This window comes from Pristiophorus japonicus, chromosome 9, assembly GCF_044704955.1.
Source record: "Pristiophorus japonicus isolate sPriJap1 chromosome 9, sPriJap1.hap1, whole genome shotgun sequence".
Taxonomy (NCBI): domain Eukaryota; kingdom Metazoa; phylum Chordata; class Chondrichthyes; family Pristiophoridae; genus Pristiophorus; species Pristiophorus japonicus.
In genome coordinates this window covers 211,050,190-211,069,537 of record NC_091985.1, presented here as the reverse complement: position 1 = coordinate 211,069,537, position 19,348 = coordinate 211,050,190, and the positions used below count along the sequence as shown (strand labels likewise).

Sequence of the window (19,348 nt, the reverse complement as noted above, 5' to 3'; positions counted from 1 at the left end):
GGCCAGCTGGATGTCTTTCGGCATGATGGTGACTCGCTTGGCGTGGATGGCGCACAGGTTGGTGTCCTCAAAGAGCCCCACCAGGTAAGCCTCGCTGGCCTCCTGCAGGGCCATGACGGCGGAGCTCTGGAAGCGCAGGTCGGTCTTGAAGTCCTGAGCGATCTCCCGCACCAGGCGCTGGAAGGGCAGTTTGCGGATCAGCAGCTCGGTGGATTTCTGGTAGCGGCGGATCTCCCTCAGAGCCACGGTGCCGGGTCGGTAGCGATGAGGCTTCTTCACTCCGCCCGTGGCCGGAGCGCTCTTCCGGGCCGCTTTAGTCGCCAGCTGTTTGCGAGGAGCTTTCCCTCCAGTGGATTTGCGCGCTGTCTGCTTGGTCCTGGCCATTATCTAAACGGATCTCAACACAATCTAGGACACACGGACTGTTAATGCGGAGACTCCTCTGGGGCCTCCTTTTAAAGTGTGTGAGGATCCGCCCCGGGGCTGTGATTGGCTGCAGCCCGGCGCCAATCAAGTTTGAACCAAGCACCGAGAGTGAAAATGAAGGGCAGGGATTACTGGGCCCTGATTGGCTGAACTGAAACTGACAGTTGGTCAATTTCAAAAAGCCCGCCAATTTCAGAATATCAACCAACAGAGATTAAAGAAACTCTAATTTCCCGCCAGCAATTTAAAAATCCGCTCTTTATAACGGCGATTGTGCCCCATTATAAGTCACCAATCCCACTCTCTGCAACATTCCGGTTTGAATTCTGTTCCATTCCCTGATCGGTCTGTACCAGGCGGGAATAAATCTCCGGTCACTGCTTCCTGTAAACACAAATTCCCGCATTGATCCCGCCAGAGTCCCGTTTAACCGAACCTCACAACATGACAGGAATTATCTGTGAGGGGAGACTGTAATGTTTGGGTAAAGGGGACGGTGTATCCCGCCCGGTGGTAATTGTGACTGTCAGCCGGAGTTTTTGATCTCTCATATTTACAATAGTTGTAAAATATTTAATAATTCCCATATTCCTACAGCGACTACACTCCAAAAGTACTTCATTGGTCTTGAGACGTTCGGTGGTCGTGAAAGGCGCTATATAAATCCAAATATTTCTTTCCATGAATTAAACAGCCGAAACCATTTCCCAACCAAACTGTACGCGCTCCCATCCCCAGGTCGCTGCTCTCTCTGTGAGGCGGTGGGTGGCTCTTAGAAGAGCCTTTGTGTTGTGTTTGGGGGAAGGGTCGCGTTATTCAGCCGCCGAATCCATAGAGTGTGCGGCCCTGCCGTTTCAGAGCGTACACCACATCCATGGCAGTGACCGTCTTGCGCTTGGCGTGCTCAGTGTAGGTGACCGCATCCCTGATCACATTCTCAGGAAAACTTTTAACACCCCGCGGGTCTCCTCGTAGATCAGGCCTGAGATCCGCTTGACACCGCCACGGCGAGCCAGGCGGCGGATGGCTGGTTTGGTGATGCCCTGGATGTTATCACGGAGCACTTTACGGTGCCGTTTGGCTCCGCCTTTACCCAGTCCTTTGCCTCCTTTACCTCGACCAGACATAATGATTCTTCACTTAAACAGCCGCTGAATAAGACGGAGCTGCTCCCGGCTCTTTTTTTTAGAGCCGGAGCCGACCTGACTGAGAACGCGCAGAGTGAGAGAGGCGGGAAGGGGAGGAGACAGAGTTAAGATTGACAGACAGAGCAGAGAGCAGCCTCTGATCTTCCAGCTCCGCCTCCAGCTTTCTGCAGCCGCCAATTTCAATCCGTTTTCCGACAATAGAACCGAAACACAGCGCTCCGCACAAACTCTTACAGACTCGGAATTCATCTTCAAGGCTTCCATGAATCAGAAGCTTTTAAATGTCCAGTTACAATTAACAATCACGAATATTCCCGCCTATATACAGACCCTTCCCTGTTAATCTCAGACCTTGTATCATCTCCCCACACTTCCTCACAGGTTCAGCAGTTTACAAACACCGTATTCCAGCTGATTTGGAGAATGTGGTGTTTGGGGTTTGAGTTGTGAGGCGGGGTATCTCCGCCAGTGTCACCGTCTCACAGACTCTCCCCCTAAATCTGTGAAATAACAATGACCAGGAACTGAGACTGGAGCCGAACACATCCCCAGTTATAGTGAGGCCCGGGCCGGACATCCCATTCTCTGTGTGTTTTATTGCAGACACTGGGGGAGGGGTGGGTGCAGCCAATGTCAGCGGGTCAAAAGGGATCCTGGCTTCATGTTCAATGACTTCTGTCTGAAATCTGAGCCCGGCCCCGGGACAGGGAGCATTTGATTCGGGGATCAACTCTTTTCTGAGAGGCGTGGGTGGCTCTGAGAAGAGCCTTTGGGTCCAGGTGTTTACAAGTTGCACTTTTTATTTACTTTTTGGATGCTGCTTTCTTGGGTTTTGCTGATTTGGCCTTGGCCCTCGGTTTTTTCACCTTTTTGGCCGCCTTCACCTTTGCGCCCGAGGCCTTCTTGGGGCCCTTGGGCTTCTGCGCCGCTGCCTTCTTCCCAGCCGCCGCCTTCTTCCCAGCCGCCGCTTTCGCTGTCTTTTTTACTGTTGGCGCCTTCTTGGTGCTCGTTTTCTTGGCGGGAGATTTCTTGGCTGCTGGTTTCTTGGTCAGAGATGTCTTGACTGATGGTTTCTTGGCTGGAGATTTCTTGACTGCTGGTTTCTTCACCTCGCTTCCCACTTTCCCCTGGTTTTCCTTCTTAGCGACTTTGAAGGAGCCCGAGGCGCCCGTGCCTTTGGTCTGCACCAGGAAGCCATTTGTCACATTCCTCTTGATACTGAACCTGATCTGGGACCCGCGCTTCTCCACATCCACGCCTTTGGCCGCCAGAGCCTTCTTTATCGCGGCCAGAGACATCCCCTTGCGATCGCTGCCATCGGCCACAACCTTAAGGATCTATTCGCCCAACGTGGGGCCGGCTGGCTTGGAGCGGGGAGCCGCCGCCTTTTTCTTACTGTGAGCCTTGGTTTGAGCGGCGGCGGCAGGAGGAGCCGTTTCGGCGGCTGCAGTGTCAGTCATGTCGGCGACTCTGTGGAAAATCTCTCTGACAGTCAGAGCTCGGTCAGAAATGAAACGGGAAGCGGCGGCACAGAGCAACTTAAAGGCAGCGAGCGGACGGGGCGGAGACATCCTGCTGTCAGCTCCCCGCCCCTCCAGCCTATCTGTGTTTCTCTCTCCTCATTAACTGTCCGATTCCAATTCAATCCGGGCCCTCCAGATTCCCAGACTGGCCTCTTTCTGTCCCGAACACCGGGATGTTTGTTGTCGAGAAGGTTGCATCGGAATTGAAGGCAGCAATTTGGATTTAAACCGGTTTCATTGCTGCACTGATCGCGCTCTCTCACCCGATCGCGGACATTTTCTCTGTTTTTCGACTAAAATTTGAAATCACATCAAACTTGACGTTTAATTCCCACTTTAGACCTGAGCAGGGGAGCAGGGCGATCCTGTGACAGGGAAATCTTTGAATTTTACACAAGAGGGACTCTGGAATCCGGGGATGAGACGGACACACAAACACAGTGACATTAGTCTCACCGGCCCGCCCCTTTAACACACTCTCATCACACTCTGAAAGTGAGTTGTTAGGTGACTGAACAGTCCAATACGGGAATTACAGTCTCTGTCACAGGTGGGACAGTTAGTCTTTGACGGTAAGGGAGGGTGGGACTAGTTTGCCGCACGCTCTTTCCGCTGCCTGCGCTTATTTTCTGCACGCTCTCGGCGATGAGACTCGACCGCTCAGCGCCCTCCCGGATGCACTTCCTCAACTTAGGGCGGTCTTTGGCCAGGGACTCCCAGGTGTCGGTGGGGATGTTGCACTTTATCAGAGAGGTTTTGAGGGTGTCCTTGTAACGTTTCTTCTGCCCACCTTGGGCTTGCTTGCCGTGTAGGAGTTCTGAGTAGAGCGCTTGCTTTGGGAGTCTTGTGTCAGGCATGCGAACAATGTGGCCTCTGTCATGTATCTCACATTACTGTATATAACTGTATCTTACCATGCTATACATGACTGTAACTGGATATGACCTGTAACAATAAGCATACCTTACCACCAGGGGTGCACTTGCAGGAGACACTCCATACCTGTCCCACTGAGGTATATAAAGGGAGGTCTCAGGCATGTGCAGCATTGGAGAGCTGTGAATTAAAGGTGCAGGTCCTGAGTGATCTTGGCTTTAGCATGCGTCTCGTACAAGTCAATACATTAGAGTCAGGACTTAACAGTGGCGATGAGTTACGGGATCACAGAATCCACAGAATGGCTACCAACAGCTCAGATGAGAAATACAATGCTGGAGACAATTGGGATGACTTTATAGAAGGCTCCAGCAAAGCTTTGTGACCAAAGACTGGCTGGGCGACGATGAGGTAGACAAGAGAAGAGCCCATCTCTTGACCAGCTGTGGCTCGAAAACATATGCTTTAATGAAAAACCTGCTGGCACCCAAGAAACCAGCAAGCAAGTTGTTTGAGGAGTTGAGCACACTGGTGCGAGACCACCTGAAGCCAGCGAGCAGCCTACACATGGCCAGACACAGGTTCTACAACTACAGATGCTGTGTGGACCAAAACATACCCGACTTGATGGCGGAACTTCGGAGGCTGGCTAGTTCATGTGAGTTCCCTGATGAACTAAGGAGAGAAGTACTGAGAGACTTTTTTATTGAAGGAATAGGCCATGCAGGCATATTCCGAAAGCTTATAGAGACTAAGAACTTGACTCTAGAGGCAGCAACACTGGTCTCATAGACATTGTTGGCAGGCGAAGAAGAAACAAAGCTGATCTATACTTCGGGTAGTACAACCAACGAGGCATCGGAACAAGGGATTCACATTGTGAAACAAACCGCTACCCCCACACACAGACAAAGGCATGAGAGCAGGCCTTCAACAGCAGACAGTGGTGCCAGAAGCCATCAAAATCAAGGGCCACTTGAACGGCCGATCACACCTCATCAACCCACAATGCAAGCAATCAACAACAGATTGAGAGAAGCTCAAGGGAGATCAGCCAGACGCAGCTCATCCTTCGGAAACAATGGAAACGGTCTGTGTTGGAGATGTGGGGGAAGGCACTCAACCAGGATGTGTCGATTTCAGCATGCCATTTTCAGAAACTGCAACTACACAGGGCATTGGCTCGCATGTCAGAAAAACAGCAGCTCAGCTGGTATACGAATCGGAAGAGTCGAAAAGCAGACCAGAAGATGGTTGGAACAGTGCACGGGACACCGAGGTACAGCGGGTTAACACGATCAATGTCCACTGTTCTTACACCAAGTTGCCTCCAATTACGATGAGGGTTCTACTCAACGGGATACCCGTCAACATGGAGCTGGACACAGGGGCCAGTCAGTCCCTCATGAGCGTTCAACAATTTGAACAGCTGTGGCCGCACAAAAGCAACAGACCAAAACTCACAAAGATCGACACCAAACTAAGGACCTATTGTAAAGAAATCATCCCAGTCCTTTCCAGCGCCATGCACTCGGTCACACACAAAGGGATGGTGAACCGACTTTCCCAGTGGATTGTCCCCGGGGATCTCCCAGCCTTGTTAGGGAGAAGCTGGCTAGCAGAACTTAATTGGAAATGGGATGATGTTCACGCCATGTCGTCAGAGGAACGAACCTCCTGCTCAACAGTTCTAAGCCGTTTTGAACATCTCTTTCAGCCAGGTGTGGGCACCTTCAAAGGGGCTAAAGTTAGAATCTACATCACACAGAATGCCAGACTGGTCCATCACAAGGCTAGAACTGTACCTTATGTGATGAGGGAAAAGATTGAAAATGACCTGGACCAGCTTCTGCGGGAAGGCATAATTTCTCCCGTGGAATTCAGCGACTGGGCAAGCCCCATCATCCCCGTCATGAAGCCTGATGGATCCGTGTGAATCTGTGGGGATTACAAGTCTACCATAAACAAAGTCTCCGTACAGGACCAATACCCACTTCCCAGAGCGGAGGACCTATTTGCCACGTTGGCTGGAGGAAAACTTTTCTCGAAACTTGCCCTCACATCTGCGTATATGACACAAGAACTGACCGAAGAGTCTAGGTTACTCACCACCATCAACACACATCGAGGCCTTTTTGGGTACAATCGATGCCCATTCGGCATCAGGTCAGCAGCTGCTATATTCCAGCGCAACATGGAGAGTCTGCGCAAGTCCATCCCGGGGACGGTTGTGTTTCAAGATGACATACTCATCACGGGCAGGGACACCGACTCTCATCTCCGCAATCTTGAGGAAGTACTAAGTCGATTGGATCAGCTAGGCCTAAGAGTTAAGAAACCCAAGTGTCTGTTTCTCACACCTGAGGTTGAATTTTTGGGCAGAAGGATTGCCGCTGATGGAATCTGCCCAACCGAATCCAAAACCGAAGTGATTCACCTGGTACCCAGGCCCCGGAATATCTCAGAACTGCGCGCCTTTCTGGGCTACTCAATTACTTTGGGAACTTTATGCAGAACTTGAGCACACTGCTGGAGTCTCTCCATGTGCTACTCAGAAAGGGGTGCGATTGGTTTTGGGGGGACACCCAAGAACGTGCCTTCAATAAGGCACACAACCTTCTATGTTCCAAGAGTGTTTTAGCTTTTTTTGACCCAGGTAAAAAGTTAGTCCTTACTTGTGATGCATCAGCGTACGGGGTCGGGTACATTTTTACAGCATGTCAATGATGCGGGTAATTTGCAGCCCGTTGCTTATGCCTCCAGGTCACTTTCGCGGGCGGAGCGCGGGTATGGTATGGTTGAGAAGGAGGTGCTCGCGTGCATGTACGGTGTCAAAAAGATACATCAATACCTTTTCGGGGCCAAGTTTGCATTAGAAACCGACCACAAACCCTTCAAGTCCCTACTATTTGAGTACAAGGCAATCAACGCAACGCCTTGGTGCGCATTCAGCGGTGGGCACTCATGCTGACGGCTTACGACTACACGATAAGGCACAGACCAGGCACAGACAACTGTGTCGACGCGCTTAGCAGGCTACCCCTGGCGACCATAGAAGGGTCCGACGCACAGGACTGTGAGATGGTCATGGCAATCAATGCCTTTGAATCCACAGGTTCGCCCATGATGGCTCGTCAAATCAGAGCCTAGACGACCAGCGACCCCACGTTATGTCTAGTTAAAAGATGCGTTTTAATTGGTGACTGGGCAGAGGCTCACGATGCCTGCCCTGAGGAGGTCAAACCCTTCCATAGGCGCATGCATGAACTCTCACTACAGGCAGACTGCCTGATGTGGGGCAGCTGAGTAGTTATGCCCTTACGAGGCAGGGAGGCATTTGTCCAGGAGCTCCATCGTGAACACCCGGGGATCGTCCTTATGAAGGCCATAGCCAGATCTCATGTCTGGTGGCCTGGCATTGATGCAGACTTGGAGCTCTGCGTCCGTTGGTGCACCATTTGTGCCCAACTCTGTAATGCCCCCAAGGAGGCCCCCCTTAGCCCCTGGCCCACCAAACCGTGGTCACGGGTGCATGTGGACTATGCAGGCCCATTCATGGGCAAAATGTTCCTTGTAGTCGTTGATGCATTTTCAAAATGGATCGAGTGCACCATTTTAAACTCGAGCACCAACTCCACCAATGTGGAGAGCCTTAGAACCATGTTTGCAATGCACGGCATTCCTGACATATTGGTCAGTGATAATGGTCTGTGCTTCACCAGTACAGAATTTCACAATTTTATAGTTGACCACGGTATAAATCACGTTAAGATGGCACCTTTCAAGCCAGCCTCCAATGGCTAGGTGGAGTGCGCAGTGCAGATCATTAAATAAGGCATGCTCAGAATCCAAGGTGCCATGCTGCAGAGCCACCTGTCGTGACTGCTGCTGGCATACAGATCTCATCCGCATTCGTTGACTGGGGTTCCCCTCGTGCAACTATTGATGAAATGACCCTTAAAGACCAGGCTCTCGTTAGTCCTCCCAGACATGCATGAAATTGTTGAGGCTGAGCATCAAAAGCTAACTGAGTACCATGACCGAAATTCGAGGGGGAGGTGGAATGAGATAGGGGACAAAGTGTTTGTGCTAAACTATGGCCGGGGTCCCAAATGGCTTGCAGGGACAGTAACAGAAAAAGAGGGAAACAGGCTGCTGGTTGTACAAATGGACAATGGCCAAACCTGCCAGAGGCATGTTGACCAAGTAAAAAGTAGATTCACTGATAACACTGAAGAACCAGAGGCAGACTACAATGTGGAACTCACACCACACCTAGTGGACAGACAGGTGGAACAACCTGAGGAAAGGACAGTCTGAACAGACAGCCCAGGTGAGATACCAGCAATCACGCCGAATGAAACAGACAGCCCAGGCGAGATACCAGCAATCACACCTAACGAACACAGGCACCAAGGCAAACAACTGAACCACAACTAAGACGCTCCACGCGAGAGTGCAGACCACCTGAGAGACTGAATCTATAAAGGCAATAAGACCTTGGGGGAGGGTGATGTCATGTATCTCACATTACTGTATATAACTGTATCTTACCATGCTATTCATGACTGTAACTGGATATGACCTGTAACAATAAGCATACCTTACCACTAGGGGTGCACTTGAAGGAGACACTCCATACCTGTCCCACTGAGGTATATAAAGGGAGGTCTCAGGCAAGTGCAGCACTGGAGAGCTGTGAATTAAAGGTGCAGGTTATTGAGTGACCTTGACTTCAGCATATGTCTTGTGCAAGTCAGTACATTAGAGTCAGGACTTAACAGCCTGCCCAGCGGAGCTGGTCGAGTGTGGTCATTGCTTCGATGCTGGGGATGTTGGCCTGATCGAGGACGCTAACACTGATGCATCTGTCCTCCCAGGGGATTTGCAGGATCTTGTGGAGACATTGGTGGCATTTCTCCAGCGATTTCCATCAAGATCAATGGTCCAGCACTGGACAATGTGGACCGCTTTCCATACCTTGGGAGCCTATTATCAGCAAGGGCAGACATTGACAACAAGATTCAACACCGCCTGCAGTGCGCCAGTGCAGCCTTCAGCCGCCTGAGGGAAAGAGTGTTCAAAGATCAGGCCCTCAAATCTGCCACCAAGCTCATGGTCTGCAGGACTGTAGTGATACCCGCCCTCCTGTGTGGCTCAGAGACGTGGACCATATACAGTAGACACACACTATCACTCACACAATGTTCACATCTGCACATTCATAACACAAACTGTACCAGATTTACAGCTCCCAGCACAGGGTTTCCTCTCCGCTCAGCTTGTGCTGCCGATTCTCGGGGTTAGTTGTAGTTTCCCAGCTCAGTAAATGTTAAACACTCTGAGGCTTGCATTCCTTACAGTGTTTGGTTCCGGCCCCTGAATCTGGGGAACAATCACCACAGAGGCTGGCTAAACTCATATCTGCTTTAAGTTGTTATAGTGTTCGCATGCAGAAATATGTTTGATTTTTCTGAAAATATATATTATGTGCTCACTGCCCCACTCTCTCTCCTAAACTGAGAGACATTTAACAGTAACTGGTGCCCTATCCATCCCATCCTTATCACCCAGAGATTGCTATCTGAGAGAACGACAGATATAGACACTCTAAATACGCGAACTGTGTCTCCATATACGCTCAATACTTGTATCACGCATTCATGTACCGTATCAGCGAAAGCTAAAGAGAGACAGGCACAGTATCAGTCTTACACTTTGTATTGGTATCCCCGTCTTACACTCAGTAACAGTGCCACACTGTCATGTATAGCACCAGGGAGAGAATAGAGACAGTATCAGGGTTGTACTTCCAATAGTGTTCCCACATCACGCTAAATAACAGTATACCGCCTTTCCAAGCAGTACAAGAGAAAGGGGGATAGCAACACAGAGAGAGATGGGGAGAGGGGGGAGTGGGGAGAGCGGGGGGTGGGGCAGAGGACTGAGTGAGAGACAGGGGAGCGCGAGGCAGGGCGGTGAGACACAGAAACATGCACAGTATCAGTTCCAGACTGACCTGTGAGCTCCGGTTTTATCCTGAAAGATCCAACTGGAGAGACAGAAGATGCAGTCCCCTCTCTCACTGATATTGTACCACAGACAGACACATTACTAATCCACACTGCGGGACAGTGTCAGAGAGTGAGAGAAACAAGGTCCCACATTTAACCCTCGCTCGCCTGTTGTACTCTCTGTAATCTTGCAGCTCAGGGCCGTTCGGTATTACTCTCAGTGACCGAATGTTTCACTCTGATTAAATTAAACTGGGACAGTTTCTGTCAGATATTAACTCCTGCACAGTCCCAGCAAACACTCCTACTCCGCCGTCCCTCCGATGTTTCTGCAGGATTACTTTGTGAGGACGGGCTCACGAAGAGAAAAACACCCTGCACGGAATGATCCCAAATTGAGCATCTCAAAGGGGCAAGGCCCCCAGCTTTAAACATTCTCTGTCCTTGCCCCCCAGGCCCAGTTCCTTTGCTCAGATTCTGATAAAAGTAAATCGGGAAAAGTTCACTTTGATTTTTAAAGGCTGAATTATTGCAGAGAGCTGTGCAAGCGCGGTTAAGCCCCGCCCCCGTGTCGATTCCAGTGAGCAGAAGAGCGCATGCGCCCTCCCCTCCCCCAGCCCTGCCTGTGAGCGCCATTCACTCAGTGAGCGGAGAAAGATGGTTTAAACAGCCGGGAATGGAGACACCGCGGCCCCGGGGTAAGGCAGCGAGCAGCAGCCTCCTTACAGCAGCACATCGCTTTGGGAGCGTGTCCGCAGATGGGCTCAGAGATCAGCACTGAGTCCGGGGGAAGTTCAGGCGGAGTCGGGGTCTGTGTGTAACAGGCGGAGTGGAGCAAGAACTGGTCTCAGTGCGTGGAGTGAGTGGGGGAAGGGAGAGGCCATTCTTGGGCTGTGTGTGGACAGCGTGTGTCCCGGGTAAGGGAGACAGAATGGGAAGGATCTGCTGTTTACAGTCATTGCTGCTTTCTCCCTGTAAACCAGTAGTGAACGTTCCTGCTTTAGTTCCAGTCTCACCGTGTTTGTTGTCATTGGACAGTGAGCAGTGGAAGCAGAGCCGGACACTGAGGATTTATACAAGGAGCATCTATTACAGGCACCGGGTGAGAAATGTGAAAGACACGTTTTAAACAGCGGCTCTTTGTTTCTGGTTGAACGGTTAGTGCCCTGGGAGAGGGGAGTAGCAATCTGAGCTATGTAAAAGTCCGTGCCCCATCGGGTCGTCCCATTCCTGAAGCAGGGCAGGGGTTGGGTTGTGTCTGGATGTCAGTAAATTGCTGTAAATCTGCCCAACACACTTGGTGTGCAGAAGCCGAGTGCTGCAGTACTGCAGTGGAGTCAGACACTGACACTGTTTGTATCGCTGGCTTCCCTTTGTGAATGTTCAGAACGAATATTAATTGAACAATTACATTCATCACTTTAGTATTTTCTACTTCTCCTGTTCTTGAATGATCAGAGATACCATTTCTTCCTACAGGTAAGGAATTGAAGGTACAGGAACAAATGTGAAGTTTCTGCCACCTGAGACATAAGGAACAGTGCAACTGGCTCCTTGTACACACAGTAGGTATGGTATTACTCAGAGGACGAAACCAGGGAATTGGTGATGGGGTACATGGAGATGGCAGAAACTCTGACCAAATATTTTGTATCAGTCTTTATGGTAGAGGAGACAAAAAATATCCCACCAGTGGATAGTCAAGGGGTTATGGGGGGTGGGGGCCATATCACAATCACTAATGAGGTGGTAAATGCCCTAGACCTGATGGCTTGCATCCTAGGGTCTTGAGAGAAGTAGTGGCAGGGATAGTGTATTCATTGGTTGTAATTTACCAAAATTCCCTGGATTCTGGGGAGGTCCCAGCAGATTGGAAAACTGAAAATGTAACACCCCTTTTTGAAAAAGGAGGCAGACAAAAAGCAGGAAACTGTAGACCAGTTAGCCTAACATCTGTGGTTGGGAAAATGTTGGAGTCCATTATTAAAGCAGTACCAGGACATTTGGAAAAGCATAATTCAGTCAGGCAGAGTCAGCATGGATTTATGAAGGGGAAGTCATGTTTGAAAGATTTGTTGGAGTTCTTTGAGGATGCAACGAACAGGGTGGATAAAGGGAAACCAGTGGATGTGGTGTATTTGGATTTCCAGAAGGCACTTGACAAGATGCCACATAAAAGGTTACTGCACAAGATAAAAGTTCATGGGATTGGGGGAAATATATTAGCATGGATAGAGGATTGGCTAACTAACAGAAAAGTGAGAGTTGGGATAAGTGGTCATTCTCTGGTTGGCAACCCGTAACTAGTGGGGTGCCGCAGGGATCAGTGCTGGGACCCCAACTTTTTACAATCTATATTAATGACTTGGAAGAAGGGACTGGATATAACGTAGCCAAGTTTGATGATGATACAAAGATGGGAGGAAAAGCAATGCATGAGGAGGACATAGACAGGCTATGTGAGTGGGCAAAAATTGGGCAGATGGAGTATAATGTTGGAAAGTGTGAAGTTATGCACTTTAGCAAAAAAAAATCAAACAGCAAGTTATTATTTAAATGGGGAACAATTGCAAAGTGCTGCAGTACAGCAGGATCTGGTGCATGAAACACAAGGTTAGTATGTAGGTACAGCAAGTGATCAGGAAGGCCAATGGGATCTTGGCCTTTATTGCAAAGGGGATGGAGTATAAATGCAGTGAAGTTTTGCTACAGTTATACAGGGTAGTGGTGAGGCCATACCTGGAATACTGTGTACAATTTTGGTTTCCATATCTAAGAAAGGATATACTTGCTTTGGAGGCAGTTCAGAGAAAGTTCACTAGGTTCATTCCAGAGATGAGGGCATTGACTTATGAGGATAGTTGAGTAGGTTTGCCTCTACTCATTGGAATTTAGGTGATCTTATCGAAACATCTAAGATTATGAGGGGGCAGAGAAGATGGTTCCACTGATAGGGGAGACTAGAACTAGGGGGCATAATCTTAGAATAAGGGGCCACCCATTTAAAACTGAGATGAGGAGAAATTTCTTCTCTGAGGGTTATAAATCTATGGAATTTGCTGCCTCAGAGAGCTGTGGAAGCTGGGTCATTGAATACATTTAAGACAGAGATGGACAGTTACTTAACCGATAAGGAAATAAGGGGTTATGGGCACGGGCAGGGAAGTGGACCTGAGTCCATGATCGGATCAGCCATGATCGTATTAAATGGTGGAGCAGGCTCGAGGGGCCGCATGGCCTACTCCTGCTCCTATTTCTTATGTTCTTAATATCAATTCCACACTCATAGACAGCAGAAGTAGTCAGTCCCGCAATGATCCCAATTTCCAGATATACATTTTCAATCCAGCAATCAAACAGAAGTTGTCAACATTTCACCATAACTCAGTACTGTTCACAGGTAGATACATCAATCCCAGTCAAAATACACACCCATTATCAGCTGGAAAGGCACAATGTTAATCTCACAATAGTGCAGCCATAGTGACAAATTAACTATCAGAGAGAATAGACAAATAGTATCTGAAAGGTATAGAATAAATCCACATCATAAGGTTCAGACTGAAAGATATAGAATGTATCCCGCAATCACTAACAGTACCAGAGACTGAGAGATACAGAGTGAATCCCACACTCACTGTACCAGAGACTGAGAGATACAGAGTGAATCCCACACTCACTGTACCAGAGACTGATAGATACAGAGTGAATCCCACACTCACTGTACCAGACACTGAAAGATACAGAATGTATCCCGCAATCACTAACAGTACCAGAGACTGAGAGATACAGAGTGAATCTCAGACTCACTCACTGTACCAGAGACTGAGAAATACAGAATGAATCCCGCACTCACCGTACTAGAGACTGAGAGATACAGAATGAATCTCAGACTCACTCACTGTATCAGAGACTGAGAGATACAGAATGAATCCCAGACTCATGCACTGTATCAGAGACTGAGAGTTACAGAATCAATACCACCTCCATAAACTGTACCAGAGACTGAGAGATACAGAGTGAATCCCACACTCACTCACTGTACCAGAGACTGAGAAATACAGAATGAATCCCACACTCACTGTACCAGATACTGAGAGATACAGAGAGACTCCCACACTCACTCACCGTACCAGAGACTGAGAGATACAGAATGAATCCCAGACTCACTCACTGTACCAGAGACTGAGAGATACAGAATGAATCCCAGACTCACTCCCTGTACCAGAGACTGAGAGATACAGAATGAATCCCAGACTCATACACTGTATCAGAGACTGAGAGTTACAGAATCAATACCACTTCCATAAACTGTACCGGAGACTGAGAGATACAGAATGAGCCCACCTTCACAAACTATACCAGAAGCTGACAGACATTGAACGAAGTCAACACTTACCTTAAGTGGCAAATACCGATTAAAGCATGATTAATCCCACACTCAACTATTTACAATCTATATTAATGACTTGGATGAAGAGACCGAGTGCAATGTAGCCAAGTTTGCTGATGATGATATAAAAATGGGTGGGAAAGCAAGTTGTGAGGAGTACACATAAAATCTGCAAAGGGATATGGACAGGCTAAGTGAGTGGGCAAAAATTTGGCAGATGGAGTATAATGTGGGAAATGAGGTTATCCATTTTGGCAGAAAAAATAGAAAAGCAAATTATAATTTAAATGGAGAAAAATTGCAAAGTGCTGCAGTACAGAAAGACCTAGGGATCCTTGTGCATGAAACACAAAAGTTAGTATGCAGGTACAGCAAGTAATCAGGAAGGCAAATGGAATGTTGGCATTTATTGCAAGGGGAATATAGTATTCCCCTTGCAATAAATGTATACCAGATAATTCCTGCTACATCTGTACAAGGCCACACCTGGAGTACTGCGTACAGTTTTGGTCTCCATATTGAAGCAAGGATATACTTGCAATGGAGGCAGTTCAGAGAAGGTTCACTAGTTTGATTCTGGAGCTGAGGGGGTTGACTTATGAAGATAGGTTGAGTAGGTTGGGCCTGTACTCATTGGAGTTCAGACGGATGAGAGGTGATCTTATTGAAACTTATAAGAGAATGAGGGGGCTTGACAAGGTGGATGCAGTGAGGATAATTCCACGCACAATTTCAGAATAAGAGGCCACCCATTTAAAACTGAGATAAGGAGGGATTTCTTGTCTGAGGGTTGCAAATCTGTGGAATTCTTTGCCCCAGAGAGCTGTGGAAGCTGGGTCATTGAATATATTTAAGGCGGAGATAGACAGATTTTAGAGCGATAAGGGAATAAAGGGTTATGGGGAGCTGGCAGGGAAGTGGAGCTGAGTCCATGATCAGAAAAGCCTTGATCTTATTAAATGGTAGAGCAGGCTCAAGGGGCCAAATGGCCTACTCCTGCTCCTATTTCTTATCTTGTTCTTATGTTGTTAATGTGATAATTACCAGATAAACTGTTTTTGTTATGTTGATTGATGGATAAATATTGCCAGGACAACGGGGATACCTTCAAAATAGTGCCATGGGATATTTTATGTCCACCAGAGATAACAGGCGGTGCCTTGGTTTAATGTCTCATCAGAAAGATAGCATCTCCAACAGTGCGGCACTCCCTCAGCACTGCACTGGAGTGTCAGCCTAGATTTTTGTGCTCAAGTCCCTGGAGCGGGACTTGAACTCTCAACCTTCTGACTCAGAGGTGAGAGTGCTACCCACTGAGCCATGGCTGAATCCTCTGCTAAGGGAAAAAGGTCCTTGCTATCCACTCTATCCAGACCCCTCATAATTTTATACCCCTCATAATTTTATACACCTCAATGAGGTTCCACCTCTACATCCTGTGTTCCAAAGAAAACAACCCCAGCCTATCCAATCTTTCCTCATAGCTAAAATTCTCCAGTCCAGGCAACATCCTCGTAAATGTTTTTACCCTCTCTGGTGCAATCACATCTTTCCTGTAATGTGGTGACTTGAACTGCACGCAGTACTCTTGCTGTAGCCTAAATAGTATTTTATACAGTTCAAGCATAACCTCCCTGCTCTTACATTCTGTGCCTAGGCTAATAAAGGCAAGTATCGCAAATGCCTTCTTAACCAGCTTATCCACCTGTGCTGCTACCTTCAGGGATCTGTGGACATGCACTCCAAAGTCCCTCTGTTCCTCTACACTTCTCAATGTCCTACCATTAATGTGAATTCCCTTGTCTTGTTAGCCCACCCCAAATGCACTACCTCACACTTCTCCGGATTAAGTTCCATTTGTAACTGTTCTGCCCACCTGACCAGTCCATTGATATCTTCCTGCAGCCCATTACCCTTTGCTTTCTACCTCTGAGCCAATTTTGGATCCAACTTTGCCTTGGATCCCATGGGCTTTTATTTTGGTGACCAGTCTGGCATGTGGGACCTCACAAAAGCCTTGTTAAAATACATATACACTCCATCAAATGCACTACCCCCATCGACCCTCCCAGTTACCTCTATGGCAGATCTATCCAGTTAGTTCCACTCCCCTGATCTTTCCCAATAGCTCTGCAAATATTGTCCCTTTAGTATTTATCCAATTCACTTTTGAAAGTTACAATTGAATCTGCGTCCACCACCCTTTCAGGCAGTGCATTCCAGATTGCAACAACTCGCTGCTTATAAAATGTTTCCTCATGTCGCCTCTGCTTCTTTTGCCAATCACCTTATTCTGTCTCCTCAGGTTACCAACCCTTCTGCCACTGGAAAAGTTTCTCCTTGTTAAAATTGTTCATGATTTTGAACACTTTAATGAAATCTCCTCTTAAACTTTTCTGCTCCGAGGAGAATAACTGCAGCTTCTCCAGTATTGCCACATAACTGAGGTCCCTCATCCTTGGTACCATTCTAGTAAATCTCTTCTGCACCCTCTCTAAAGTGTATACATCCTTCTGAAAGTGTGGTGCCCACAATCGAACACAATGTGCCAGCTGAGGCCTAACCAGTGTTTTATAAAGGTTTAGTATAACTAAACATCAAATGCTGGTATTTCTGTGATGGAGTTTAGACGGGCGAGGTTTATCCAGTCAGTTGGATGTGAGCTGAAACATGTGTATTTGGAGCGATGAGACAGGGACACACTGTGTAACTGGGCACAGACACTCTGCACAGCCCACACATCACTTGTTTCCCACTTGGTGCAAAAGGAATATATTAATGGTAACAATTCATTTGACTTGACTTTAAATCGTTAAATTTATAAATGTAGTCATGCTTCTCTAATTTATTTATTAACTCAGATTCACGGCCTCGTTTTATTTCTTCCTCTGAGCCCCTCAACTTCATCTGGCAGCATAATGTTGGCGAGTGGTGATTGATTGCCCTGGGAACCAACAGGAAGAGAGCTCAGAGGCCGGAGGGCTCAGGGAGCGGTGTGTTCTGCAACTAATCGTGGTGCTCGAGGGGCGGCCTGACAGGTGAGTCAGTGTGAACCCCTGTTAAACAATTTATCTTTTAATAGTTAAATTGAGATTTCTTTTGTGAACAAAACAGTTTAACATTTGTCAGTATTTTGTTTTCCTGGAGTTCCTATCATGAGTTTCAGACACTTCAGTGCCATGTGGACCAGGTGTTTAAAAGTCATTTATTTCCTTTTTAGTTCAGTTAACAGGGTAGATAGAGAAACAATTTCCTCTGGTGAAAGGGACAGAACCTTAAAATTAGAGCTAGGCCGATCAAGGGTGATGCCATGAAGCACTTCCTCACACAAATGTTTCTCCTGACTGTAGAGTCTCGAACTAGGGGGTCATAGTCTCAGGATAAGGAGTCGGTCATTTAAGATTGAGATGAGGAGGAATTTCTTCACTGTGAATCTTTGGAATTCTCTATCCCAGAGGGCTGTGGATGCTCAGTCTTTGAGTATTAACAGGGCTGAGATCAATAGACATTTTGACACTTTGATAAGGTCCCACATGGCAGACTAGTCATGAAAGTAAAAGCCCATGGGATTCAGGGAAAAGTGGCAAGTTGGATCCAAATTGGCTCAGAGGCAGGAAGCAAAGGGTAATGGTTGATGGGAGTTTTTGTGACTGGAAGGATGTTTCATGTGGGACTCCCAGGGCTCAGCACTAGATCCCTTCCTTTTTGTGGTATACATCAATGATCTAGACTTGAATATAGGGGATATGATTAAGAAGTTTGCAGATGATACTAAAATCGGCTGTGTGGCTGATAATGAAGAAGAAAGCTGCAGACTGCAGGAAGATATCAATCAACTGGTCAGGTGGGCAGAACAGTGGCAAATGGAATTTAATCCAGAGAAGTGTGAGGTAATACATTTGGGGAGGGCTAGCAAGGAAAGGGAATACGCATTAAATGGTAGGACACTGAGAAGTGTAGAGGAACAAAGAGACCTGGGAGTACATGTCCACAGATCCCTGAAAGTAGCAGGCCAGGTAGATAAGGCAGTTAAGAAGGCATACGGAATGCTTGCCTTTATTAGCCGAGGCACAGAGTACAAGAACGGGGTTATGCTTGAACTGTATAAAACACTAGTTAGGCCACAGTTGGAGTACTGCATGCAGTTCTGGTCACCACATTACAGGAAGGATGTGATTGCACTGGAGAGGGTACAGAGGAGATTTACGAGGATGTTGCTGGGAGTGGAGAATCTTAGCTATGAGGACAGATTGGATAGGCTGGATTTGTTTTCCTTGGAACAGAGGATGCTGAGGGGAGACCTCATTGAGATATATAAAATTATGAGGGGACTCGATATAGTGCATAAAAAGGGCCTATTTCCCTTAGCAGTGGTCAACATCCAGGGGGCATAAATTTAACGTAATTGCTAGAAGGTTTAGAGGGGATTTGAGGGTAAATTTCTTCCCGCAGAGGGTTGTGGGGGTCTGGAACTCACTGCCTGAAAGAATGGTAGAGGCAGAAACCCTCACCACATTTAAAAAGTACTTGGATGTGCACTTGAAGTGCCGTAACCTGCAGACCTAGAGCTGGAAAGTGGGTTTAGGCTGGATAGCCTCTTGTTGGCCAGCACAAACACGATGGGCCGAAATGGCCTCGTTCCATGCTGTAAGGTTCTATGATTTTAAAGGAATCAAGGGATCTGGGAATAGTGCGGGAAAGTAGAGTTGAGGTCGAAGGTCGGCCTTGATCTTATTGACTGGTAGAGTTGGCTCGAGGGGCCATATTGCCTACTCTTTCCCTTATTTCTTATGTTCTTAAAGGGTAGTGGAAATCCGGAACTCTGTTCCCCTAAAATTGAGGCTGGGGGCCAGTTGAAAATTCCAAAACTGAGATTGATGAATTCTTCTTAGGCAAGGGTATTAAGGGCGATGGAACCAAGGCAGGTAGACGGAGTTAAAATACTGATCAGTCACGATCGAATTGAAT

At 47.7% G+C, this 19,348-nt stretch overlaps 3 protein-coding genes and 1 pseudogene across 8 annotated transcripts in view; 1 reads left to right on the top strand and 3 right to left on the bottom strand.

The window, feature by feature from the left end:
- LOC139273608 (zinc finger protein 850-like) overlaps positions 1–19,348 on the top strand; it is a 560,896-nt gene that overhangs the window by 357,890 nt on the left and 183,658 nt on the right. For 2 of the 4 annotated variants that reach the window (XR_011595235.1, XR_011595236.1), the window contains exons 1-3: positions 10,626–10,685; positions 11,467–11,556; positions 17,242–17,418. The gene's annotated coding sequence lies outside the window, so the exon portion shown is untranslated. Of the gene's footprint in view, positions 1–10,625; positions 10,686–11,466; positions 11,557–17,241; positions 17,419–19,348 lie in introns of those variants that run through there. The other 2 variants (XR_011595239.1, XR_011595237.1) reach the window with 2 other exon arrangements.
- Positions 1–19,348, bottom strand: part of LOC139273584 (gastrula zinc finger protein XlCGF57.1-like) — a 277,425-nt gene that overhangs the window by 129,633 nt on the left and 128,444 nt on the right. The gene's annotated exons all lie outside the window — the stretch shown is intronic.
- On the bottom strand, positions 1,243–1,553 carry LOC139273599 (histone H4-like; annotated as a pseudogene).
- Positions 1,612–3,034, bottom strand: LOC139274109 (histone H1, macronuclear-like). Its single transcript, XM_070891153.1, has 3 exons — positions 2,936–3,034; positions 2,441–2,710; positions 1,612–1,848 (listed from the first exon to the last, which is right to left on the bottom strand). Exons 1-3 carry the CDS (start codon positions 3,032–3,034, stop codon positions 1,612–1,614), a joined length of 606 nt encoding a protein of 201 aa, XP_070747254.1.

Bases quoted from the DNA above. Each gene is read 5' to 3' on its own strand.
- LOC139274109 (XM_070891153.1), bottom strand. From the start codon at position 3,034: ATGACTGACACTGCAGCCGCCGAAACGGCTCCTCCTGCCGCCGCCGCT. The intron at 2,711-2,935 runs GCCGGCCCCACG...GTCGCTAAGAAG, and splicing joins CGGCTCCCCGCTCCAAGCCA to GAAAACCAGGGGAAAGTGGG. The intron at 1,849-2,440 runs GTGAAAAAACCG...GACATTTAAAAG, and splicing joins AGGTGAAGGCGGCCAAAAAG to CTTCTGATTCATGGAAGCCT.